General features: G+C 43.1%; 1 protein-coding gene across 2 annotated transcripts in view; it reads left to right on the top strand.

The window, feature by feature from the left end:
- The window catches only part of PCCA (propionyl-CoA carboxylase subunit alpha), a 369,304-nt gene that overhangs the window by 330,192 nt on the left and 11,173 nt on the right, over positions 1 to 27,939 (top strand). For both annotated transcript variants that reach the window (XM_082366113.1, XM_082366112.1), the window contains one exon: positions 24,807 to 24,947. In XM_082366113.1, coding sequence (XP_082222239.1) covers positions 24,807 to 24,947 — 141 coding nt within the window. The remainder of the gene's footprint in view (positions 1 to 24,806; positions 24,948 to 27,939) is intronic.

Consider the following 27,939-nt stretch of genomic DNA (forward strand, 5'->3'; position numbering starts at 1 on the left):
CATTTGTAACGCTTTCATTTTAAAGCTCCTCTAGTCTAAATGTAAATATTTTGGTGTCTTTTTCTCTGTTTTTTAAAATCAAAATATTTTAGTGAATACGAGTCTGCATAAAGGTGAGTTGGCTTCTCATCCCTCCCAAAAGACGAAGCGGAAGCAGTAGATGACCCCAAAGAGGGATGCAGAATTAGAACCCATCAAGAACCTGGGCAAAGGTCAGTTGGAGGTCCCACTTCAGAAGTTTTTCGGAATGCAGGGGAAGAGTTACTTGGAAAAGGTCCATTTGCTTGGAGAGGAGGTGGTCCTGCTCCTCAGTAACAGCCAGAAACGGTGGAGTCAGCAGAAGGGTGTCTGCTGTCTCACGCAGTGGGGCGCGCAACGGAAGTGGCCCTAGGGCCAGCCCGCTTGAACTTCTCACTGTGGGTGGGGACTCTCCTGGCATTCTCGGACCTCCAGAGGCCTCTTGGATGGACACAGGGTGCCTTGGAGGCCTGCCCTGCTGCACCGCCAGCCAGCGCCCGTCCAGAGGCAGTAGACTAGAAATATCCCTTTTAGAGCCTTCAAGATTCCACCAGCCCCTCTGAACAGAGCCTTTCCAGAGCCCTTCTCAGTACGTGTGAGCCACAGACCAAGGAGAGAACTAACCCACTCAAAGGTAACGTGGTTCTTAAGGCTAACGCTCGCCTTGATCAAACCCTGCCGCCCCCTACAGATGCTGTTACTGAACCAGGTGCGTTTGCCCGACGCGCAGCAAGCCAAATGCTGAGACGCCCGGGTTTGCAGCCCAGAAAGAGTTTAGTCACAAGGCAGCCAAGCGAGGAGACAGGAGATCAAGTCTCAGATCCGCCTCCCTGAAGGCGAGGAGGTTGGGACGTTTCTGGGGCAAGCAGGGTGGTCGTAGGCCTGGAGAAAGGTGAGCGGCGGCGGGGAAAGGAGAGCTGACTCCCAGTTCCTGTAAAACACGTGGGCTCCCTGAAGCTGGGAAGGTATGCGACGAAAGAGAGGGAAGAAAAGAAAGAAAACGTAACGAAAGTGCACTTCATCAGGGCAGGCAGTTTACAAGCAGGAGGGTTTCAAGAAGTCTGTTGCTGTGCAAGACAAGCTCGAGTCCCCGTTAGCCTGCAGCTTCCGTTAACTCTGTGGGGCGTGGTTTCAGCACCGCAACCCCAGCTGTCTCACGCTCCCAGTGTAACTTGAGGAAACGCTCTTGTGGTCCGGGTTTGGATATTTAGAACCAATCAGAATAAAAGCTGAAGGTATTGGTCATCCACACGTGTGCAAACCCCAGCCTTCCGGGCATGAGTGTTGCTTGAATATTTCAGGATGTTAACCATTCTACCGTCTTTCAGGAAACATGATGCCCTTCAGTCCCGCGCCTGGAGAGTGCTATTCTCCTCCTCCCCCAGCCCCCCACTTGCTTGCTTTCAGCTTCTCTTCAAAGGAGACTTTAAAATGAGAGTCAAGTTCTCTGTCATTCAGAGAGCAATGGCAGGTGAGAAAGCAAACGTTAAACAGGAGTGGATGGTATGGTGAGTTCCCTGACTCTCCAGAACCCCATCCTTCTCTCAGAACATTGCCTCTTCCAGGACTGCGTTCAACGTTGACTTCCCTGTGATGTGGATAGGTCAAGATGCCAACCTAAGCAACCTTGACTTTAGATTGGAAATTCCTTCAACGCATCACAACATTACGGATACTTCTAGCCTTATCTACTGTTGAACTTTTCTACTTGGCCAACTGGCTTCTTAATGATCCCATGACAGTCTGTCCTCTCCTACCTCCTGCACACCTGAATCATACCATCCCTGTCCAAGAAAGCTCACTGTTACCTCTGCCCTGCTTTGGAATTGTTTTACTCCAAGGCTTATCGCAAATCCGATCTTCCCCACGAGTCTTCCTCTGACTACCTTAGGCCCTTCCCTCTGAATTTCTGTAGTATTTCATTTTCTTAACACACAGACGCAGAGAAGTTTGCTGTTAGGAGTGCCTCAGCTGGGGGCAGTTTTACTCCCGGGACACGTGGCAATGTCTGGAGACAGTTTTGGCAGTCAAACCTGGAGGTGGGGCCTATGACATCTGGTGGGTAGGCCCTGGATGCTAACCATTGAGAAACCCGACCTTCGGCGTTTCTAGATTGGGCCTAGATGACGTAAGAATCTATATCCTTGTAGTACCTGAAGAGGAAATCTTGGGTATACTTGAATGTAGTCAGTGGTGAAAAGGCTTGCTGCTTCACAAGGCCACCCATTCAATTGCTGGAGGACTCTGTTAGAAATTGTTTCCCTGTGTTGGGTTGGAATCTGTCTTCTGTGTCTGGTCTGGGCCAGTAAATCGATTTCTTTCCCTTCTTTGGGGTGTTTATAGAGAGCTCCCTTGTGATTCCTGGCAGTTCCCACAGCCCTCCCTAGTCTCTACGTTATGCCTGGTTCCACAACTTACCTCTACATGTGCATCTTCCCCAAATGTCAGGGCAAACTTCCTGATGGCAGATACAAAGTCTTACTCTTCATGGAAGTCTTACTCTTCCATGTTTCACAGCCCTGTAGCTAGTACAGTTCATCTTGTGATAGAAAATGCTAACTCTCTGAAATGACCAGCCCCCTAGAGGTGGTACCACTGCTGGCAGAGAGCATCCACAGACATTGTATTACATTACATTACACCAGTTGTAATCCTGGTACAACGTGTTGTCCCTTATATTTTGTGTAGGGTGTTTGTAGGATGGTTGCCTTTAAGGCAGAGATGGGTTTTTTTAGTTGGTTAAGTCTCTGAGAAAAATATTTATTTGTAAAGCAGGTAGATTGCTCAGCATTATTCACAGTGGTCTTGCTTCTCATTTGTGACTGCACAGTAAAGATAATATCTTTTACTGCTCTGCTGTCCAGGTTGTTGGGTTAATTTGGGAGAGAGTGTCAGTGACCTGGAATTGTGCCAACTTCCGGTTAGCACCCTGTGTAACCACTGCTTTCACTTTAAAAGTAACTACTGCAGATTTTCTTATCTACCCTGAACATAACATGTACTTTTCTAGTCCTGTAGTTTATTCTTCTCATCTAAAAGGAAAATTTTCTTTAGATTTTTATGCTTTAAAATTTTTTAAACTTACTTTGATATAACTTAAGACTTCTAGAAAAAGTTGCGAAAATAGTCCAAAGAATGTCCATCTAATTTCATCGATTTCTCAGATGTTAACATGTTATCGTGGTTGCTTTATCGTGTTCTCTCACTCTCTCTGTATGATTGTTTTTCTCTGAACCATTTCAGTAAGTTGCTAGCAACACTTAAGTGGGTATTTTCTAATGAGAGGACAGCTATTCCCTTGTATAATCACAGAGCAGGAAATTAACATTGCTACAGTACCATTGTCTAACCTGTAAGCCTTTCAAAGTTTTCTGGTTTTTCTACTGATGTCTTTTATAGCAAGAGAAAAAAAATTTTTTTTTCCTGGTCCAGGATCTAATTCAGAATCACATTGCATTCAGTTTTCATGTCCTTTTAGTCTCCTTTAGTCTGGAACAGTTCTTCAGTCTTTCTTTGTCTTTGATGATCTCTACGCTTTTAAAGACAGGCCAGTTATTCTGTCACATGTCCCTCAATTTAGAGTTGTCTGTTGTTCCCTCATCATCACATTAGGTTACACATTTTTGGCAGGGAGGGCATGGAAGAGATGCTGTGTCCGTCTCAGTATATCACATCAGGAGGAAGAGCATGTTTCTGTCTCCCCGTTACTGGTGCCATTTCTCTGATGACTTGGTTAAGGTGGTGCTTGGTTTCGCCACTGTAAAATGACTGCTTCTCCTTTTTCTGTCTGTCTGGTAAAGGAGACAGACACCTAAACTGGTAATTTCAACATAATATGGTAGATAAGACCGACCGTTAGCCAGGGTGACATAGGAGCCAATAAGTGGAATTTGGGGAAGGCTCCTGACTTGATGACACCTTGACTGAGGCTTAAGGAATGATTGTGAGTCAGGCAAGCAAAGGAAAATGGGGAGAATATTCTAGAAGGATATGATACCACAGACACGGCCATGGAGCCATGAAACTGCACAGTGTGTTCAGGAAACTACAAGGGTTGGCAGCTTGAGTTCTAGGATTGAATTCTCAGACCATGAAATTCCCAGGATGGAAATCTGAGGGCACAAGGTCTCATGGGAAGCTGGAAGCAGAGGCGGTGCTCTTTGTCTCTCAGGATTTGTGGGGTCTCTTTTGTCTCTGAATTTCATAGTCCTCTCTCCCCTAATTTACACAGAGCCAAAAATAGCAGAAAGATGGGGCCTCGGGGGCGGGGGGAGGAATCACAGTATTCGATAGTCACAGAAGCTATATCATTCAGATGTACAATTTATTTTATTGCCCTGGAAATCAATTTTCTTTTCATAGAAGATAAACATTATCTTTGCCAAGAATTGTCACTTTTTTCTCTCATTTTTTGAGTGTAAAAATTAATGAAAATAAAAATATGAAAAATTGTGCAAATGAAACAAAAAATTAACCTGATTTTGGTTTTGAAGTATATATCTGAGAAGCCGGCTATCCTTTAGCTTGAATAAGAAGTTAAAATTGTGAAATGGTAAAGCAGTGTAGCCTCTCTCTCTTCTCTGACACTCAGTCTATTAAATTTTTTTTTTTTTTTAAACTTTAGTGGCAACACATGCTGACTTACCCAGGCAAGAGGCAGCAGATACAGTGAAAGCGGCCAGGACTTTTCCAGGCTCCTGTCAACAAACTGACTCTCTAAGAGTCTTCAAATTAAATTCATACCAAGATGTTTCCTCTGTTCTCCTATCAGTGAGGTCATCTTTGCAAGGTGAACATTAGTGATACTGTCGGCAAGAAAAAGAGTATGAACCTCTGTCTAAATTTCAGTGATGTCTAGGCAGAAATAAATTTTCAAAAGAATTCCTTGAGGTTTCCAAGACCCCATAAATTTCTCTAAGGGAAATTGTCAGGTTTGAGGCTCATGGAATTTGATTCTTCAGCACTGGAACTTTTCATAGCTGGCCACTTTTTTGCCTCCTCTGGCTCTCATGGACTCATGTGTAGCTTGGCCCAAAGATTATAGATTCTCTTCTTTTATCATCTGCAAAATTGGTGTCTTCTATGTACCAGACACTGTGATCTCTACCTTGTGGAGGTTATTACTGTCTATTGGAGAAGACACTAAAAAAGAGAGAGGCCAGCCACAAATCAGCAGCATTCATACTCATAACTAAAGAGCCTTGAAAGGAAAGTGTTACAGTGTTCATGTGGCCAAATGTGTTCTGTTTTAAAGATTGAGTTCAAATTCACGTAACATAAAATTAACCATTAGCCATTTAAAAATGTACCGTTCTGTGGCATTTAGCACACGAGCAGTGGTGTCATCTCTATCTACTCCCGATGCATTTTTTATCCCAAAGTGCTCCCAAAGGGTACTCTGTACCCTCTAAGCAATCACTCCTCGTTTCCCTCTCTCCCCAGGCTCTGGTGACCACTATCCTGCCTTCTCTCTCTGGATCACCCTACTCTAGATGTTTCATATAAAGGGAATCATATAATATGTGACTTTTTGTGCTGGGTTTCCTTCCCTTGGCATAATCTTTTTTTTGCGGTTCGCGTGTTGTGCCATATATCAGCGCTCCGTTCCTGTTTATGGCTGAGTAATGTTCCATCGCCAGCTGTACTCTTTAAGTACGTTTGAAAAGTATAACTCCTCCCTGTTGAACTGTTTCACAGTGGTGTTTCTGGGGTGGGAGCAGTTTGAAGACCCAGCTCTGTGATGTTGGCACACTTCTTTGCGGTAGAGAAAAATGTCTTTTGCCCCACACCTTGCTGAAAGCTTTCAACAGGGCGCTGACTCACTTCTCTGCTTCTGAGAACTCGGCAGCGACAGCCAGCAAGGCTTCCACTGGCACTGTGGGCAAAGTGATTGTTGTCACTTCATGACGTGTGGAAAACCACGAGTTGGGATGACGGGGAGGACTCCACTGGTCACAGGTAGAAATCAGAGGTGCAAAGTCTGTGCATAGAACACTGAGTTTGCTTCCACTGCTCAGCTTGGAACTGCTTCACCGGTTCTAAAATATCAGTAGCCTTTGCTCTTCCCAAAAGAGGCTTAGAAAATAAGATTTTTTCCTTTGTCAGCATCAGTGTTCACATACTGGAGACACTAGAGCTTATCGCCCTGGGAGATGGTCATCGTCCTATTGGGATGTTGGGCTGAAATAGATGGTTTATCTATCCATCCCTTGGGATATAAGATATTAGTAAAATAGTTGTAGTTCTGATAATGATGACTTCCAATGTTTGACAGAGAAACTGTTCCTTTTTTTTTTTTTTTTTTTTCCCTGGCCCAGGCATCACTATTTCTAGGCCACTCAGCTTTATCCTCAGCTCTCTAGTACTAGGTGACCTCTTTTATTTGGCAGGATGATAGGCAAGGCATCCAGGATGCCTCAAGACAGACTTTCATGTTGGGACAAGTAGCATTTTAGTAAAGTTGGTTCCAGCCTTTTGTGCTGTGCTTTCTCCCAGTAGAGCGCAGTGGCCAGGGTTCCCAAGGGGGCTGACGCTCCGGCTTCCACACTTCCACTGCCGAGCACTTTGCCGCAGAGTAGCACATTGGCCCATCGTGTCGACAAAGATAAGACCAAAGCTCATGTGAACTTTGTCATACTTCCTGATGTAAACAAATTTTAAATATATTTGACGTTTTAAAAAAGTTTTTTCTTTCACAGATGATGATTTTCAAAACAACACAGAAGAAGCCAGGAAAAAATATTTTGTGTGTTTCTGAATCACAGGTGGCCTGAGAGTTTACTAGAGGTGCTAGTACTTTATTGTCTCCCCAAGTTAAGAGTCTCTAATGAAGAGTTTTGAAGGAATATTCATTTAAATCATGCTTCTGTCATTCAGGGGGAATGAATAACAGATTCATTTTTTAAAAATAAGATAGACAATATTTGAAACCCATCTTCAGATCAGTCTGGGTCTCAAATCACCTCTGAAGTTAACCAAAGTAAGAAATTTGGCAAGAATGGAGTCCTGTCCAGGAGAGGATCTAAACAATTCTGGTTCAATCCATTTTCTCCTGGGGACTTTTTCAGATTGAGGTGATTAATTTTAAAACAAATGGAGTTACTGGACTCTCCATATTCTAGTAAGGTTGTAGAAAGGTTGAAAGTTAAAAGTCAACCTTGTTCAGTGTATAATTTTCTCTTGCAGATGCCAGACCAAAGGCAACAGTGATCTAGCACTACATTTGTTGTCATTTGTTGAGACTAGATAGAATTCTCCTTTGGGTATATTGTAATTTTTTTAATATTAAAGCTTCTTTTCAAGGGTTTTGTACTTAATAAGTTTGTTCAATAACATATGCATTCCATTTGAAGTTACCTTGCCAACTTTTCTACGACTTTCTAGCTTCCCCATAGTTTTCAATAAACCAAGAGATCAAATGAATACTGCCCCGGCTGCCCAGATGTTGGGCAGTTATGCCTGGTTTCAGTCCATCTAAAATGTGTGCTCATCTAAAGAGAACCCCTCTCCAGGAGATACTTTGAGCCCAGTGCTGTTCTCCAACCTCAGAAGGTTACTTATGGAACCAGAGAGTCCTTCCACCTATATTAACGTGTTTCTTTTCCTAATCTCACCCTTCTAATAATGTATACGGTCTAACTCAGGGACAGCAACACTGAGGTCAAAGAAAAATTAACGAGATAGAAACTGTAGACACCAAAACTTTGAAACATCAAATAGGCAAGACTGAATACATGCAAAAGCTACATTAAAGACGTTCCTTCCGTGAACAGGGTTATTAGTCAGCTCAGACTGCAATAACCAAGGACCACAGACTGGGTGGCTTAAATAGCAGAAATTTATTTTCTCACAGTTCTGGAGTCTGGAAGTCCAAGATCAGGGTGTCGGCAGGTTTGTTTTTGTTACCGAACTGAACTCGGGTCCACTCCCCCACCACACAGCAAAGCCAGTCTACGGACACCGGGTTGTGGTGAAGGAAAGTACAGCGTTTATTGCACTGTGCCGAGCAAGAAGAATGGGTAGCTAACGCTCAAAAGACCTGAACTCCTCGATGGCTTTCGGGAGGGTTTTTAAAGGCAGCACTTGGGGTGAGGGTTGAAGCTTGTGGACTTTTTTTTGATTGGTTGGTGGTGAGGTAACAGGGTGATGTTTCAGGAATCTTAATAATCAACCTTCTGGTTTCCACCAGCCTGGGGTCAGGGTCAGCAGGTAGTCACCATCCTCCACCTGGGTGGGGGGGGGGGTCTTAGTTTTTGCAGAACAACTCAAAGATATGCATCAGATTGTTGTGTGTATCCCTTGAGGAGGAACTAGGACTCTGTTTTATTGCTGAACTATTGTTTAAGCTATCATTACGTTTTTTGCTTGACTGCTTTTCCTTTGTTTCTGCATTCCCTTGCTTCCCTTATTAGTAACTGAGTCTGTTCTTTGGAACTCAGAGAAGTTGTAGGAGACTAAAGCCTTTTCCTTTTTCTTTTTCTTTTCTTTTTTAAAATTTTCTTGGCCACCCACGCAGCATGTGGGATCTTAGTTCCCCCACCAGGGATCAAACCCACTCCCCTTGCGTTGGAAGCATGGAGGCTTAACCACTGGAGTGCCAGGGAAGTCCCTAAAGCCTTTTTCTGCAGACAAGAAACAGGGAACACAGAGGGGCTTTTGTACTCAGGAGGGCCCTGCAGGGTCCTGCTGGGTTTCAGTTTCTTCTGAGGCCTCTCCTTGGCTTGCAGATGGCTGTCCTTTTCCCTGGGTCCTCACATGGTCTTTCCTCTGTGTGGGTGCACTCCTTGTGTTTCTTCCTCTTCTTATAAGGGCACCAGTCCTATTGCATTGAGCCCCGCCCTTATGACCTCATTTAACCTTAATTACCTCCTTAAAGGCCCTGTCTCCACATATAATCACATTGGGGGTTAGGGACTTCAACATGTAGATTTTGGGGAGATACAGTTCACTTCATGACAAGAGTCATGGCAGTAGTTACCATTCACGGGGCAGTTTGTGTGCTGGGAATTGTGCCAGATAATTCACATACGTTATCTCATTCAAATCTTAAAATAGACGTGTAAGTTTTCTTACACAATTTAAAAAAAATTCTATAAGACAAGCAATATTCTCCCCCTTCTGTTGGTTGAGGAAATGAGACTAGAAAGTGAGGTGACAATCATAGACCACACAAAGTCAGAAACTGAACCCCAGTTTTATGAAGAAAGAATATGTTAGAAGATTTTTCTAGCTAGAGCAAGAGTCAAAGAAGCAGTGTAGTTCTCCCTAGTTCAGCTGAGTCTAGGGAGAGAAAGGCTTCTCAGTGGACATGAACTAAGGTCCCTGCTATAAACAGAATGATTGCCTCCCCACCAAAGTTCATATGTTGAAACCTAACTTCTAATGTGATGGTATTTGGAAGTGGAGCATTTTGGAGTTGACTAGGACATGAATGGGATTAGTGCTTTATAAAAGGGACCCCAGAGGGATCCCTTGCCCCTTCTACCATTATGAGGACACAGCAAAAAGATGGCCATCTGTGAACCAGGAAGTGGGTCTCACCAGACCCCAGATCTGCCAGTGCCTTGATCTTGGATTCCCAACCCCCAGGACAGTGAGAAACCAGTGTCTATCGTTTATGAGCCATGAGCCATGAGCCATACATATAGTATTCTGTTACAGCAGCCCAAATGGTCTAAGATAGTCCCATTAGAAAGGCTGTTCCAGTAATGGAGAAAGGTGTCTTGTGTCCATGCTTCTCCAAGTGTGGCTCCTGGGAACCTGTTAGAAATGCAAGCTCCAACCCAGTCCTGAATTGGAAACTCTGGAGGTGGGGCCCAGCACTCTGGGTTTTAACGAGCCCTCCAGGTGAGTTTTGATGCTTCTCATTTGAAAACCACTGCTCAAGCTAACTTAGTGGAAAGCATTGCCTTTGATCAGCTGATGCCCCTTCTGCTCATTCCATATTTATCCAACAACCACTGACCATAATTTATGTACCCATACTACAGTTAGGGGGTGTGCTAGTTCCCTTTATAACTATATTTCTGTACAACCATCTTGTAAATTCGTAAGATGGTTTACACATCAGTTTCTTGTGAGCTTGACAGTGAATCCGTCTAGCTGAGAATGATCCATTCTAAGCTTATTGGAGGAAGTGTGGTTTCTAAGCCTGTGTAACGGAGGCCCAGAACCTGATTCAGGATGGCTTCACTAAGCTAGATGCCATGGAGTGAGGCTGCTCGACGGCAGCCATCCCGTCCCATCTTCCTGGGACTCTCTCTTTCCAGTATTTGCAACCCAGAGCAAAGAACTGCAGGTCAGCAAAGAATATCTGAGATTCAGTACTCCTGGTCTCCAGATTATACAAGTGAAGTATTTCTAGCGTTATTTCGCAGCTACTGTGTAGCATTATTTAACAGTAATGGTAAAAGTTAGGTAGACCTTTTTCAATTTGATTAGATAGCTATCACTTACAAATTAGTCCACAGGGAAAAGATCTTAACTTCTATGACTAAAGCTCTTGGTGATTGCTTTTGGCATTTCTGGCCTTCCAGACTCTGAATCACTGAGTGGTGACAATTTGTAAATTTAAGAGAACTTTATGATGATTAGTATGAACATTAGTATTTGAGACAATGCGCACTTTTATGCGGGTGAAGGACGGAGACCTCCGAGAAATTATCATGGAGTCATTGCAACCAGGCACAGTTATCTGTTGTATACAGATAACAAGTCACGCTGTTGGGGGTCATTAGAAAAAAAGGAAACAACTTTGAGAAAAGGAGAGGGAGGTAGAACAGTTGGCAGAATGCGTGATTTGTCCGTGCGGCGTCGGGAAGGGTCAGAGAAGCTGAGCGGGGAGCACCCCCAGGGCCTTCAGGTCATATTTACAACTGGGTTTGTAATTCTTGGGGACAAGGGAGCTGAGCCCTGGGTAAGAGGGCCTGACGGGGCCAGTTGGGGCTCTTCGGAGACATTCTGGAGTTGTCCAGGGCCGAGTTTGTGTGTTACAGAGGGGGTTGGGGATTTTCCCTCTGCTTCAGATGAACTAAGCACGTGAAAAGAAAAAGAAGTGACCTAAAGTTCTTTCTGTCTTAAACATCCTTGTGTTTAAAAGTTTATAGAGTGAGTCAAGGATGGCAAATGGCAAAACATCATGGATTTCCCCCTTTTCAGATAGGCTGACGTCACTGTTGTATTTTACCCAGTGTAAAAGCATTTATAAACATGGATGTGAATGTTTATGTTTTTATAGATTTATGTGAGTAGATTTCTCAACACAAATTATTACTGTGACTTCTGGGGAGTGAGACTGGAGGAGAGAGGGGATTGTTAGCTTGTTCTGCACACCTCTTATATTGTAGGACTTGTACAGCCAGCCTGTAACTGTTGTTAAGTCCATAAAATACATCTTAAATTTTATAAGAGCTTTCAAGGTTCACTGAGTCCCCAGTTCTCTTTTCCTAGTAAATCTCAAGTTCCTCAAATATGACTTCCCCTGCCATGTGGAATTAGAAACACAGACCCAAAGTCTGGGGAAAGATTTTGGTAGTCGGATCAGCATAGGTAGGGTAAAGTTTCTGGTCAGGAGAGAACTCAGGAGGATTGAATAGAAGGCCAAATTCTTAGGCTGACAATTTTATCAGAGGAAATTCCAAGTGAATTTCCCTGAAGGATTAATAAGCTGTGTATTTGTGAGATATGTGCTCTTTGAGAGAGATGTAGGTCCTTGTGTTTTCATTAATTCTAGACCTACCCAGAGCAGCCTCCAGTGTCTTCCCAGGGAACATGCGCAAGAATTCTGGCGTCTGAATTCTGACTTTTGAGATATTGTGATATAAATAAGAAGTATGTATTTGGTCTTTGTCCCATTCCTGGCACAGAGCTCCTAAAACCCTTGGAATTTCCTAAGTGAAATGAGTGATAAAGGTAGAAGGAGTGTCTTTTGTTATTTATAAGGAGCCCCTCTCAGCCACACCGGAGCTTAGGTTAATGAGGTGACTTTTGAGAAGCCCCTGAGGTGGAGGGGCTGGTGGGCGGGGAACCAGCCCGCTGATTGAAGAGTTGGAGCTTTGAGCCTCACCCCCAACCTCGGGGAGGGGAGAGAGGCTGGAAGTTGACTTTATCACTGATGTCCAGTGATTTAATCCACCCGTGTCTGTGTAATGAAGCCTCCGTTTAAAACCTCTCTTAACCGAAGGGGTTTGGAGAGCTTCTGGATTGGTGAACACGTGGAGGTGCCGGGAGAGGACACACCTGCAGAGGCATATGGACATTCTGTACCTCTTCCCCCTGCTTTGCCCTAGGCATCTCGCATCTGGCTGTTCCTTTGTATCCTTTTTATAATAAACCAGTAATCCAGGAAGTAAACTGTTTTTTGAGTTCGGTGGGCCATTCTGACAAATTATCAAAACAAAGGAGAGGGTTGTGGGAACCTCCAGTTTATAGCCAGTCTGTCAGAAGCACAGGTGACAACCTGGACTTGCAATTGGTGTCTGAAGTGGGGGGCAGGCTCATGAGACTGAGCCCTTAACCTGCGGAATCATAGCATCAGAACTGAATTGAATTGTAGGGACACCCAGTTGGCATTCAAAGAGAGCTGGAGAATTGCTTTGCGGGGGAGGGGGGGAATGCTCACACATTTGGTGGCCAGAAATATTCTGAGCAGAGTATGAAAAAGATGTTACTTCTTTTCCCTTTTACTTAATTTCCCCTCTATCTGTAGACATGTGTTAATAATAAAAACAACAAAAACAGTAGTAATAATGGCTAATTAAATACTAATGTGGCATTTCCTGTGTTTTGAGCATTCCTCATAAAAGAATTCACTGAATCCTCATAACAGCCTTTTGGAAGAGTTTGAGAAGGATAGGTGTTAACTCTGCTCTAAGTGTTTGGTAGAATTCTCCTGTGAAGCCGTCTGGTCTTGGACTTTTGCTTGTTGAGAGTTTTAAAATTACTGATTCAATTTCATGCCTTGTGCTTGGTATGCTCATATTTTCTATTTCTTCCTGGTTCAGTCTTGTCCCTTTCTAAGAATATGTCCATTTCTTCTAGGTGGTCCATTCTATTGGCATATGTGGATAGTTGTTCGTCATATTCTCTTACGATCCTTTGCATTTCTGTGGTGTTGGTTGTAACTTCTCCTTTTTCGTTTATGATTTTATTGATTTGGGCCCTCTCCCTTTTTTCTTGGTGGGTCTGGCTAAAGGTTTATCCATTTTGTTTATCTTTCCAGAGAACCAGCTTTTAGTTTTATTGATCTTTTCTATTGTTTTTTAGTTTCTATTTCATTTATTTCTGCTCTGATCTTTATGATTTCTTTCCTCCTACTAACTTTGGGTTTGTTTGCTCTTCTTACTCTAGTTCCTTTGGGTGTAAGGTTAGGTAGGTTGTTTGCGATTCTTCTTGTTTCCTGAGGTAAGCTTGTATTGCTATAAACTTCCCTCTTAGAACTGCTTTTTGCTGTGTCCCATAGGTTTTAGATCATCGTGTTTTAATATTCATTTGTCTCTAGGTACTTTCTGGTTTCCTGTTCGATTTCTTCAGTGAGCAATTGGTTGTTTCTCACAACAACCTTTTGTAGTAGGCACTATTACGATCCGCAGTTTATAAACAAGGAATTCAAGATGTAGAAAGTTTAAGTTCTGTTTCCAGGCTCCTAGGTGAGCGAGTTAGAAGTCTTAAGTATCTGACTCCAGCTCCTAAAAGTTAAATCATTGTTCTCCCCTGAATCCCAACCTGGGAGGATTTCTTTAAGAGCGGGGCTAAAATCAAAAAGCCTACCTCATATTGATCACATCCTTTGTAGGACTCATTTATATTTATATTTGTATTTATATTTATATTGTGTCATTCATGAATGTCTTTTCTCTCTGGCCAGATTATGGTGTTTGAGGTCAGGAGCCATTTTTTCCCCTGTTTATCTTGTATACTCATGTTGCCCAGGTATGCTTGACAAATGTTTTTGAGTGAATGAACCAAACTGTTTCTCCAGTTCACCACGCACCTCTTTAAGTCTCTAAGGCAAGGATAACCCCAGAGTCCTGCACTGCCTCATCTAGAAGCTCTCTTAATACCAAAACCAACTTACTTTCTTTGATCTTAGGGTCAGAGGTGGTGTTTGCAAAATTGAATCTATTTGTTCCCAAATGTGGAACCACAGAGCTAGAACTATAACAGTTAGAAGTTACTGATCCACGATGACAATCTGAGATGTTTGAGAAGGAGACAGGAAATAATATTTGGTGAATAGTTACTGTCAGGCATTTCCTAGTTACTTTGCAAATCTTTGTTGATTTAATCATTTAATTATTATCTTGATTTTAGAAATGAAGAAATTTGTTCTGAGGAGTTACGTCAGTAGGCCAAAAGGTGATGTCAGACTCAGGTCATTTGGCTTCGAAGACTTGTGTTTTTCACTTTTGCCATTTCCAATGTGACAGCCATACCTCCTGTTCCCTCGATTGGCACGTGGCTTTTCAGGTCTCATCTACCTTCAGTGTTGTATGTTCTTTGTAATGCACAATATGTAGCACGTCAGAAGTCCATTTAGTAGCCCTGGTTAAATTTTCTAAGATATGTCAGAATTCTAAGCTGTAAAATTGCTAAGCAATAGAGATCCCCTGATAGAGATCATTCCCAGTAATTTGGACCAGTGGTTGCTGGACTGTGTAGGGAAGGAAAACTTTCTCTTCTGTCTTCTTACATTCAGTGCCTAGAGCCTTGTAAATTAAACTAACAAAGCAGATTAACAAGAGGGGAAAAAGTAGATTATATTACATATACATGGGAGTTCATAAAGAAATGTCGCTTGAGGCAGTGAGAATTTGGGGCTGTATACCATCTCAACAAAGGGCAATACAGTGTGGAGAAGAGGTTAGACAAAGGGGTTTGGGGCTTCTGGGGTAGGGTAAGTTGTGAGAAGATAACTAGGAAATGTGTGATTTAAAAAAGGCTGTTTAGTAAGGTTTATTATGCAGAGAAGAGTCCTCTCAGGTGATAAGAGTTGTCTTTGGAGTGGTTCTTCTCCTGGTGTGGGAGAGGGAGACACCTTTACAGAGGACATTTATGTCCAACTTTTAGACAGGAAGGAGAGGATAGAGAGCTAATTGCTTTCAGCTCAAAACAGTCCTTTCACCAAAAGGGGCATATTTTGGGGAGGCATGCTATAATTCTCTTTAGTTGTTTTCTGCTTTGATCTTCTTGGTCAACAGTTTACTACATGGTAGTACTGTCTTCTTGAGCTTTGTTTGCTTTATCTTTACATGTTTTAGTTTCTGCATTTCTGACCCATGTAAGCCAGCATTTTGGTGTATTAGGTTCTGAGTTTCTTCAGTGAATACGTAATAGCAAAAATATTTTATCATTTAAAAAATCCTTGTAAAGTCAAAGCATTGTTGAAGAGTTCCTGGCATTGGCACACTTCCCAGGCCTCTGGTGCTCCGACTCAGCACTGAAGAACTTGCAAGGGAAGGCCAAGCTCCCCAAAGTCTCTTCCCCAGAGTTTGCTTATTCTGCACCCTGTAGACAGCATTACTTTAACTTGAGATGAGCAAAGAATAATTCACAGAGAAGAGGAGAAGAGAAGAGGGGTGGGGACATAGCAAAATGGTACACTTCCCTACCTGTGTGCTTATTTACATAATTGTGTTTTTATAACATTTCCTGTACTTCTTTGTAAGCTGATGCTGCCCTAATTATAGATTTTCAAGAGAACGTTTCGTTGTACCCCAAATTATACAGTGCTTTAAAAAGGCACCTTCTTAACTGGCTTACCAAATACCTTATAAACTCGTAATTACATAAAGCAATTCAGGATGCAGAATAGAAACAGCCTGTAATGTTAATAGATGTTAGCTGGTTTTATTTGAGCACAAGGCTTTCAAAGATCTATAATATTTTTCTTGTGTAGAATAGAAAGAAATGACTCATTATAGTCATAACGTGTCACGGAGGCTCCTGATCGAACAGAACGCACATGTTCTATTTTGTGAGTTCTGTACAGTGCATTGTCAATGGACTTGCCTTTGTGGATGGGAAAGTGCCACTTATCCCAGCAAATTACCTTTGTGGCATATGTTAGACAGCTTGTGGGCACCTGGGCAAAGCAGAGGCTGGGTGCCTTTATCAGGGCACACCTGCACACAGCGTCCCACGGCGCCCAGCTCCAGGGAAGTTGCCCCATTAACAGACTCCTTCAGGAACCCGCTGATGACTTGCTCTCCAAGCTCCCCTTCCCTGCAGACTGGGAGTGGGGCTGGCTCCCCATACAGTAGCTTTTTTTCTTTTCCATCATTTTTGAGTTTGTATTAAGACACAAGTGTTTCAAATTCCAAGGAAAGTAACCTCAGTGGAGCCCAACTGAGGAAATAAATCCTATTATTAAGTGCTGGATTTAATGTTTAATATTTAATTAATTTCAATTTAATTTTCAGCACTATTGTTAAAAAAGGAAAGTTGCTTATCTTAGGATATTAGAATTGGAAGGACCCTTGTGATTAAAACACACAATAAGAAAAATTAGGTTAGATTTTTGCATTGTTGACCAACATCCCCTCTCCAGAGGATGTTGTATTTTAGGAACTAGCTGGAGATGTACACAAACTTACTAACTCATTTCATTGAAGGTTTTGATATTAGCCTTAAGTTTTTTTCTGGAAACCTTTCCCTTTTTAGCCAGCATTTTGAAAGGTGAGTTGCTGAAATGGACTTCATGCATTTTTGTTGTTTTATTTTGTTAGAATGTTCCTCCCATCTCTATTTTTGTGATTCTTCCCTCAAACACTGTCCTTAATGAGATTGTTCCTTACTGCCGTCGAGGCTCCTTGTGGCGCATTGAAGTTCAAGAACCAACTTAGCAGTTAAAAAATGAAACCTTGAGGCTAGATTGATTCATAAATGTAGTTGGACGTGTTGAAAGTGACACATTATGTCACTGCAGCATATTGACAGTGTCAATTGCATGTCCTTAAACGGCTAACCTAACTGAATGATTTACTTTGTGTTTAACTGCCTTTTTCGATTAAAGGGAGCAAATGCTGAGGAACTGGGACGCAATATCAGAAGCCATATATCTTCTCCTGTTAACACCAGCATGGCTGACCCACAAGTGAGGGGTGTGTCGGAGTTTTGCTGTAGGCTGGGCTGCTCTGGTTTAAGTGGTCTAAGCAAGTGATTAATGATCAGGAGCGGGCCCTTACCCTGCTTCCAGAGCTTTCCTTCAGTGCGTTTCCATTTCTGTCACCTTGCTGCACGCTTGGGAGGCCTTATGTCAGGGTAGCTCACTCTCTTTACTTTGCTGGCATTTGTTTCCATTTCAAGGGCCCTTGATGTTTCTTCAGAGTTGCGCTTTTTTTTTTTTTTTTTTTTTTTAAGTATTATTTAGCATTATGACCCAGACCTTAAACTGTTGACTTTGCAGTTGCAATACAGGTGTTCTGTTGCCCCCAACCAAGGAGCTGCCGGACTTTTCCCCCCAAGTTGCAGAGGTGATAACTTGAACAAGACGTTCTAGTTTCTTGGGACCTTGTTTTATTGTCTTGCACGTTAATACGGTATTTGTATTTCACAAGGCTAAACCGTATATAGTATTTCTTAAATGTGCATTTGCAATAGATGGATATATTAACTGTTACTATCAAGTTGAGAATTTGAACTATTAACTTTACTATAATAAAGTTTTGTTATAACGGTGCTAATTACTAAGCAGCTGAATTTGTGAAAAAGTGCACAGCAGTAATTTGCACCTTATTGTTGCTTTGCTATTAAAAAAAATTGTGAACACATGAGCTTCCGAAGAGCACGTTTATCTGTGGATCTTTAACAGCTGGACTTCTCGAGTATAGCATTTGGTGTCTGTATTTGTGCTTCTGAGATGCTCATTTTACCCTGATAAGAGCTGTTGCATGGCTGAATGGGACATTTTAACAAGGAAGGAGCAGCATTTTAAATTATTATGTGCTTTTGTTTATTATTTTTTGCTAGTTTTAGGGAAAAAAAGAAAAAACAAGAATACAGATCTCCTTTCTCGTTCCTCCCTATCGATGTGAAATCATGAACTGCAGTAGTCGGATTTGAGTGTTTTGGTGATGGCATTACCATTGTTTCAATGGCAGATAAAAATGGTTCTCTTCTGTTGGCTTCACATCCTCAGTAAATGCTTCTACATCATTAAAATCTTATTGAAATGGGAGGGAAGGGGGCAGGGTACAACCTTTAAAAGAATGAGACACAGACATAGGACATGACAAAAACTGGTTAGAACCAACTAGGTCCAAGATGGCAGAAGATTGGACTTCCAGTAAATCCTTAAACCTCATTATACGCTCATCGTAATACATTAGCATGCTAAACCACACGCCCACCAGCACCATGGCAGTTTTGAGGCCCACCATCAAAGATAAAAAAGTGGGCGGTGGCCCACCTCCTGGAAATCTCCGCCCCTTCCCCCGAATAATCCTCCCACTCATTAGCCTATGAAATTACCCAGCCCATAAAAACTGACCACCCCATATTTCGGGGCCTTTCTCCTTCTGAGATGGCCCACGCTCTGTCTGTGGAGTGTGTTTCTCCCAAGGCCATTCTTGCCTTTTGAGACGGACTGCATTCTGTCTATGGAATGTGTATCTCTCTAAATAAATCCACCTCTCTCTTTTTTTCTTTAACATCTTTATTGGAGTATAGTTGCTTTATAATGTAATAAATCCACTTCTTACCTATCACTTTGTCTCTCACTGAATTCTTTCTGCGATGAGACTTAAAGAACCTGAGCTTCATTAAGTCCTGAGACGAGATGTGTGATCTCAAGTAAAAGACCGTGGTTTCAAGTCCCATCTGAGTTGTGCAGTTTCATTTTCATACTCCTAAACCAGCACAGGTTTGTTTTGTATTTTGCTTTGGTCTACAAGCACAACCTCAAGTCTTGGGAAAAACTTATTTTTGCCCTGTGGATGTGTAACAGAGAAACATCTGCTTCAGGTAGTTTCCAAGTGTTACTTAGTAACCGATGATCCAGAAGCCCTGTTAGGGTGCTCCAACTATTTGAAAACTACGCGTTCCGTATTTTTATAAGCGTATATTCAGATTAATTCCACCTGCCTCTTATTTGGATTTCTGGCAGCTAGGAACTTTTAAAAGAAATTTGTGTTTTTAAAAAGAAATGCGAAAAATTAAATTTTCTTTCCTGATTCAAGAGTTCTTCTGTACTTGTAAGAGATCCTGTTCATGGGCAGAAAGGAGAGGTTTCAAAGGAACCTCATCTCCATATGGTTTTACTCGATAATCCTTTATCCACCATCTTCAGCCCTCATTCCTTTGCTTTCTTGCCTGTGGCTACATTTCTATCTCTGCATCAATTAGCACAGTGATTTATACAACAAGCAAGCAGTTTAGAGGTAATGGTACACAATTAACATCTCATTCCACCATAAAGGGTATGCTAAATACCCCAGTCATTGCTTTCTCTGCCTGGAATTGAAATCAGTGTTTGTCCTAATTCATATGCTATCTGATGTGAAGTGGGCCTGCTTTGTACTGCACTACACCATTAATCTAATTATAGATAGCTGCAAATGAAGTGCTGTCTGAGCTGGGAGATGGAAGAAAATAGCCTTTTGTCATTTAGCATGACTCTGTGAAGCAAGATCACACTTTACAGGGCAGTACTGCAAAATGGAGATCTCAATAATATTGCTGCCTGTTGCATCTTTTCTAATTACAACAGCATTGTAAACACAACTGGGTGCTGATATAAATAGAGCTGTAGATATGCTGTCATGTGGGTTATCGGAGAGAGTCCTCCGAGTGCTGCTGGATTAAACGATGCATCCTTGATTGACAGCTACCTTGAGACCGTACCGATGGAGCTGTCACAGCGTTATGCTAACAGGCTGCCCCGGTGACTGCGGCGGTGCCAGGCGCTCTAACTGCTGTCTGTTCGTTCCCCCTTCTTCGCCTGGGTGTACCTCCAGCAGGACAGCTCCAGCTTTAATTCTGTGTGCTTTCAGTATTGTTCCGTGAACATTTCTGTTGGTTTGGTTTTGTAGGGCCTGATGCTGAAGTAGAGGGGGAATGTATTTTGCCTGGCTTGGAACCCTCGCTTTGTTCTTCCGCCAGTGTTAATTATGTATCCCACGAAGACTGTAGGAAAGGAAAACAAGGTTGAATTACAGTTCTAATTCCACCTAAATGCTTTATATCTTGTGGGGTTTTTTTTTTTCCCCCTATTTTTCTGAAACACCGATGTTTTCAAAGATGCATCCTCATTTTTGCATCTAGTCGTTTCTGTCACTTTAAAAACATTGACAGTTTACCTCTGGCTCAGAGTCAGGAAAGTAGACTTTTAGAGGAGCATCTGAGTGTTAGCTCTCACTGCCATGTGGTGGAAATGAAGACACAGCTTAAGGGTTGGAGACCCTTGGGGCAGAAGGTGTAAAACTTTGAATGAGAAGAGATCCTTGTATTGGAAGAAATGTTTTTGCCACCTTACTTAGTGAAGGTCGAAGTACAGTCTAAGGCCAGTGCTTCAGGATGTTAAGATAATTGATGAAAAGTAATTGACAGTGAAGCTTCATCATTTATCCTTGAGTCCGTGTTGGCTGAGCGGGCCCACAGTCGATGTGAAAAAGCATGAGCAGTGCGTCAGCTGTACATGTGTATGCTCCTCATTATGGGGAGAAAGACGTAGGGAAGAAAACCAGAGCTGAGCCTACTTTACGAGGAAGGACAGGAGAGGCTCTGAAATCGGGACTGAAAAAATACATAAACAAACTGGACGCACTCCTCTTGGAGGGGCCCCCAGACCCCTGAGTCTAACAAGCACGTGAGCACGTGGGGTGTGTTACACCGCCGGTGGATCTGGAGGCCTTGGGGAGAAGCAGGGATTTAAGCCCCATGAGGAGATGCATGTGCTAAACTAACACGGACACCAGCAGGACGGTGTGTCGTGTGACCATCTGAGGGCCGCGTGTCCGCCATGAGGGCTCTTTGCTGCCCGGGGCGCCGAGTGGGGCGTGTGCAGGGCACGGCTGGGCATGCCCGCTGGCAGGATGTTTTCGTTAACCGAGTCTGGTTAAAGAGCCAGCTCTCCCCCCAGAACCAGGACTGGCCCTCTCCTCCGCCAGCAGCCGCCCGGCTCTGCCCCCCCACCTTTTCCCCGTGGTCAGGTTCCCTGTTAAGAGCTGTATGCTCATTTTTATAACAATTCCATTGCGTTCCTTTTAACTGTCCATCTCTTATGGTTTTCTTCCTGATCCTTTTTACGTCTGGTATGATTTTTCTCTCTTTCTTTTGAACTTTTTGGGAGAAATTTTCTTGTCAGACATGGTTTTACATTGCAGACACCACAAAATTAATTTGCTTAGGAGCCGGCGCTGGGGTCATTTGACCAGAGTTAGGTTATCAGGTGGGGCCTCTCTCCCGCCTGCGGTGCCCCGTGGGTTGAGGAGCTGGCGCCCGGGGAGCACCCGTCCTCTGCTCCAGCTTACACTGCGAGGTGTGTTTTCAAGAACGTAACAATTTGACTGTGGTTTGGAGAGCACCTCCCTCCACCCCCAGGGTGAGGTTCCATCCTCATGAGCCCGGGAGCAGCTCAGCTTCCGGCCCCCCCAGCAAGCAGGCTCGAATCCTGCTTGCTGACCTTTCTCCAGACCTTGCAGAGGGAGAACCTTCCGGCTTCTCCCAGGATTGTGCTTCTCTGTCCCGTCAACGAGCCTTTAACATCTTGGCCTCCCACCCCCAAAACATCGAGTTGGTGGTCTCTCTGCTTGAAAACAATAACAACAACAACTGAAAATCAAAACTCTCCAGGAAAGTTCTGTGGAGCCCATGAGGAATATTCAAATATTTAGCATAAAATCAAAGTCTGCACAGGTCACGGGGCATTTTCCTGAAATCTCTCACCCCGTCGGCTGCTCTGCCCGTGCCCCCCTTAGAATTCAGAGGAACCAATAAATAGCAGTTTTGATCATAAGCTCTGAAAGCCCTAGTGTACATTCTTAAATGACTTCTTTTCTGGGGCATCGAAAAGCTTTTACGGTTCTCACCAGGCAGTTCACTCTGATGGGCCCATATGCTGCTCTCTGCTCAGCTCCCATCCTGGCCTGCGCCCCGTGCCCCACTGCACCGCCAGCCAAGGGGTTGTTTCCAGAAGCCGTGTTTGTGTGGGCACGCTGAAGGTCAGGACAACATCAAAGGTAGTCTTAAAAAGAGAACCTTCTCTCTGCCGCCTCTTTTTATATTCAGAAAGGTCATGTCTCAGCCAACTATGTGCAACAGGGCCTCTCCTGAGGCACTTACGCCGCTGTTATTTTTTACTTGTGATTACAATAAGTCGCTTATCCCCCAAACAGATTTAAGAACAATAAACAAATACAAAAGGAAAAGGGACATCTCGTCAGTAACAAAGACTGCATCTAAAGGCATTGAGTTTTGTGACTCTTTTACATCTCTTTCCAAGCAAAGCAGGAGTCCTACAGAGAAAGGAATCCACAAAGATATGAAAATTATAAAAATAGTAAAAGGATCCAGTTTTAGTCAGGATCTTGTCATTTCTGGGGAGACATGGAGCTTGGGACAGTCTTAGCATTTTATTTATATTAAGGCTTGTTTGTGATATAGCTAAAATTAGTTTTTAAGGGTATATCCACTGTGGTGAAATGTGATAAGTCTCATTGTCCTCAATGTAGAAAGATACTTTCCCTGAGTTCACATGTTGAAGTCAAATTGTGCGAAAAACAAGAAGAAAAAAGATCTGTTCGCTCCGGGGAGAACGAGCCAACTGGGCCCAGCGCTGAGCAGTCACGAGGGGGAGCCGCACAGGATGGCGCCAGCCAGAAAAGGGACTTTTTTTTGTTGACCCCGATGCTTCTAGTGATGTTGGATTTTCTTCTCCAAGGCAGACAGAGCACAGATACTAAAACTGTGCGATTTGGTACCATTATATTCTCCCCTCTCCCTGTAGCCCCCCCTCCCATAGATTTAATGAAGGACTTTGAGGTACAATTCGTCGTTGATAAATAGCCCCTCTGCCCAGAATGTTTATTAGACTGACAGCAGAATGCACTCTCCTTGCTTTTTTCCCTCACCACTTACGACTCAGATGAATTTTAATAGGAGCAAAAAGCTTTTATTTGCACTGTAATTTCACTTAAGGATCATATCCTTCAGAAACTGGCAGACACTTGTACTTCTTGATTGCAAAACACACACTCAGGAGTAAAGAAACATGCAAAAGATGTTATTATTCAACCTGTCACGGTGTCGCAAACCTGCTTGGAACTGAGGCCATCGAAGCTCTTCTGTGGGCCCTCCCGCCACGCCTTTTGAAACAGGCCCCGTAGAGAGCACACTTAAGAGATTTCACGGCCCCTGGACAGAGTTAAGGGTGATTCCATTTTGCTGGTGCCTCCCTGCCATCACGATGCCCACAGGAGGCTTTGAGTTACAGCAGCTTTTTCCGAACAAAATGGAGCTGCCCGGATACTGCATCTGTCTTCCCCCGGGGAAACGCACTTTGGTAGAAATTTGAAAATCTTCAGGTGGTGGTTCCAACTTCACCAGGTAACACTTCCTCCGGCCATGTTATTTTGTTTCTGTTTGAACAGAGCAAACTGTGGCTCATGTGTTCATTCACAGAGATCTAGGATTTTTCCCGCCAGGCAGAAATTCCCTTTATTAGAAATGTTCTGTTTGGCTGAACTGCGTTTAATGTACCCCCCATTATTTGAGAGCCACCTACAAAATGTGCCGTTAAAGTTCTGGGCTGTGCAGATCTTTTTTTTTTTTTTTTTTAATTTATTTTTATTTTTAAAATTTATTTATTTTTGGCTGCGTTGGGTCTTTGCTGTGCATGGGCTTTCTCTAGTTGCGGCGAGCGGGGGCTTCTCATTGTGGTGGCTTGTCCTTGCTGCGGAGCACAGGCCCTAGGCGCGCAGGCTTCAGTAGTTGTGGCTCGCGGGCTCTAGAGCGCAGGCTCAGTAGTTGTGGCGCACGGGCTTAGTTGCTCCGCGGCATGTGGGATCTTCCCAGGCCAGGGCTCGAACCCGTGTTCCCTGCGTTGGCAGGCGGATTCTTAACCACTGCGCCACCAGGGAAGCCCTACAGATCATGTTTCTTTCAGTGGTTTTAAAATCTAGAATTATTGCCTCTTAGTGCAGAGGATATTCACATTATATTTCATCTCTATCAACTCTAACCATCTTGTTACATTGGAAAGACCACGTAGTGTTGTGCCTAAAAAGAAAAGCTAACTTTTTCAATCGTGAACATAACATTTTATGTCACTGGAAAAAATGTGCATTTTTAAATATTATTTTGCCCAAAATGAACACCAAAACCCTTTGTCTTAACTTACTGATACATAGTCCAGCCGCTGTCTTGCGGGGAGCAGGCAGTTTGACACGGCTGTCTGCTGCCACCTACCGGTGTCTGCTGGCAGCACCCCTTTCTCCCGTGGGCTGGCCCAGCTGCGGAATTTGTGTCAATTGGGATAAGTTTCTAAGTGGTGAAGGGAATACAAGGAAATTCTCACTGTTTCCTTTATAAAGTTTTGAGGTGTTTTTCTTAAAAGATACAGGATGATTACTATTTATCACTAATTAATTACCGGAGTAGTTCTACTTTCAAGAAATTTCTTAAACAACTGGCTCACAACATATGGCAGGAACAAACTAATATATTTTGCTTTTGTGTACAATCATGAAAAACCATGAGAGATGGTGTAATTTAAAAGCTAAAAACTGATTTTGAATGAATGCTACATTTGAGGAAAAGTTCATCATTTAATCTCACTTTCTTTTCCCTTTAAGTACAAGGTGCATATCCTAACCAAACTCGCCGCAGAATTGAACAAATTTATGCTGGAAAAAGCGGCTGAGGACACAAGCAGTATTCTGCGCTCCCCAATGCCTGGCGTGGTGGTGGCCGTCTCTGTCAAGCCTGGGGACCTGGTAAGGACCGTAATTCTGTGTGTGTCTGTGTGTGTGTCTCGGGGCTGTTGCAGACTGAAGCAGGATCTCGTTCTTGAGTCATACTACCCCACAAAACAGCAGAGGAGCTTTTGTGCATTCTTTGTCCAACAGTTTCACATCTGAGTTAGGTTAGTAACAATATCTCTGAGTGCCTCTCCTCCCAAATGACCGGGGACTGGAACAGAAATAAGGCCAGATTCATTGTTTTTTTGGCAAATTTAGTGTTCAGGAAGCGTTTCATTTAAAATTTCTGTTTACTCTCTAGCTCTCTGTGGTTTAAGCATCCTTAGAGAAGTCATGCCAAGAAATGATCCCCCGATGGGGGAATTTTTTGCACGTATTCTGGAATAAATAGGAAGGGTACTAAGGAAAGTGAATTCCGTAATCTGTATAGCACCAGAGCACTTCCGAAATAAAATTTAGGATCACAGTTTGAATTTTTTCATCTTGACCTTGTGACATCAAGGCACAAATCAAAGCAATGTTAATATTTCCTCACATGTTCAGTCTCAAGGTAGCACGCTATGGACAAAAGGATACATTCACTGTAGCAGCGCATAGATAGAAATCTATTGATCAGCAGCAAAAGTAAATAGAAGACAAAGATGTAACCAGAAGGTTTCTAGGGAGCGCTTAAGTCCCCACATTTTTGTTTATGTGCCGGAAGATAACATCCAAACAAGACAGTCTTTAATGGATGATACGGTGATCCCATTTTGTATTTCAGTTATGTCACAGGAGTTTATATATTTTCCTATAAATACTACATTAAAACTGCCTCTGTATTTCTTTATTAACGTAAGTAAAATAACGTTGAGGAAAACTCATGTAGTTGGTTGGCATTAGCTTCTAGAAAAGTACTTACAGTAGATGAATATTAAGAAAAAATGATCAGTTTCAGTTGTTTAAATGATTAGCCCCTGAAACTGATATGTGAAGTTGGAAAACTGACTCAACAGTTGCTTTACCTGATGCTATAGAAACGGAACAACTACCAGCTTTTCTAGAAGAGCATAAAAGAGGTTCAGGAGCTGTGAATTGTCAGGCTTACTTTGAAAGCATTGACATTGCTGGAAGAAAACACTCATTAAGATTGTCAAACACGCCAGTGTTAAGGATTTGGGAGAGGCGATGCTTAATGAAGATTCTGTGTTGAATGTCGGGGAGGGGTTTGTCTTGTATCTCTTGGTTCTGAAGGATTAGGGCCCTGAGAAGACAGCCCCTTGGCCTTGACGTTAAGAATGTCTACACTCACTACATTACCAGAGCAGTCAGGACAATCTCCTAGTGACTAGAAGTGTAGGTTGGTAAACAGCGGGAGGGGTTTTTGTTGTTTTTTCCATTTTCCTCCTTAAGCTTATTCTAGAAGCCACAAGAGGCTGTGTACAGCCATCCTGAGCTTGTCGGTCCTAACTGCGTGGCTTTAATTATAAAATCACATTTGTGCTTAGAAAAAGAAAAATATACATTTCACTGAAATCCTCACTTTTCCAACACCTGAGTCAGACAGAACCTGAGAGGAGGGAGGAGGAGGGGGTGGCAGCCCCTGCTGGGAGCTCGAGGGGGCAGTTCAGGCTGTCGTCTCCCCTCCCCGGAGAGCAGGGGGCCTGCAGCCTCCTTGTTGCCAGCAGCTGCTCCAGATACCAGAAGGGCTGAGCCTTCGTACTTTCCATTTCCCGGTTAATAAGTTAACGTGGGAAAGCTAGGCATTTTGGTGAAATGGAACAGTGTGGTGTTAGTCCTTGGTTCATGGGGGGAGCTCAGATGTTGGAAACCACCACTGATAATTAAACGTGGGTATTCAAGACTGGTTTGATTTGAGAAGGAACTGGGGCCTCTATTTTATGTATTTCTCTAAAGTCAGAGCACACCGTGGGGGGTTGGGGGGCGGGTTGCTGAACCGCCTCCTGGTCTCCGGGTCCCCTTCCTTGTAAAATAAATGCTCTGCACACGCATGTGCCTGGGCTGGTCACGGAAGGCCTGCTTTCATTCCTCTCTCCAGCTTACAGTGCCACTTTTGGTCCTGGCAGAACTTCCTTCCATATTCTGTACCATTGTGTTTTGATAAGACAGTATTTTCCCTTGAGTTATTATTTGTGAAAAGTGTCCCAAACTGCTAATAGCTAAACCAAAAGCAGGGGGTGGGATGTTTAATCGTCGGCTCTTACAACAACTTCTAGAGTTAAATCTGCCTTGTGTAATTAAAACACTCGAAAATTTCCTTGGACCTAAGGCACGGCACATACTTGAGGCCATTATAAGAAAATAACACTTGTAGCTTTTAAGTTTTGCGGTTTAAGATTATTTTAACACTGTAGGGCGTGTTGTCTTGTCCTTAGCAATAACACTAGCTGAGCCAGGTTCCACTCTTATCAGTAGGAAGATAACGGAATCAGTCATCTCTGTGTATTTTCAAGGAAAACAAGGACCAAAAACACAGCTAAGGGCCTACAAGTATTCTATTTTTCTTTGTAATGTTATTTTTTATAGTTTAAATCCCAGTTATCTGTAATTTTTATATTTAGCATAAGTAAAACTTGACAAATCTTACAATGGTGAGCCTGGCGATAACCTGCTCCACAGAAGTGTCATAGACAATGAAGGACAGATCTGCTCTGCGAAGTAAATAGCGTTAACAGAGCTTCAGAAGCTCAGGACGAAATAATCCGAGGTGGCCATTTGGAATCGGCCAGTGTGCTCAGAGAGCTTTGTGGGCAGAGGCCCCCCCTCCCTCTCAGCTCAGAAGCTGGGTTTTACTCTAAGTGCTTGTTTCAAGTTCACCCAGCAAACATCGCTAATACTTTTTCAGTGTCTGTTGCCTGCTATTTAACATTAAATGTGGTAGGAAAATCATTTCTGAAATGATTGTATAATAACCTTTTTGAGTATGTCGGGAGGGGATGCCAGTTCATAAGCAGTAAAATGCATACAAGCACGCAAACCAGAAAGAAATGACGTCGGAGTGGATTGA

This window comes from Balaenoptera borealis (assembly GCF_965194805.1).
Source record: "Balaenoptera borealis genome assembly, chromosome: 18".
Taxonomy (NCBI): domain Eukaryota; kingdom Metazoa; phylum Chordata; class Mammalia; order Artiodactyla; family Balaenopteridae; genus Balaenoptera; species Balaenoptera borealis.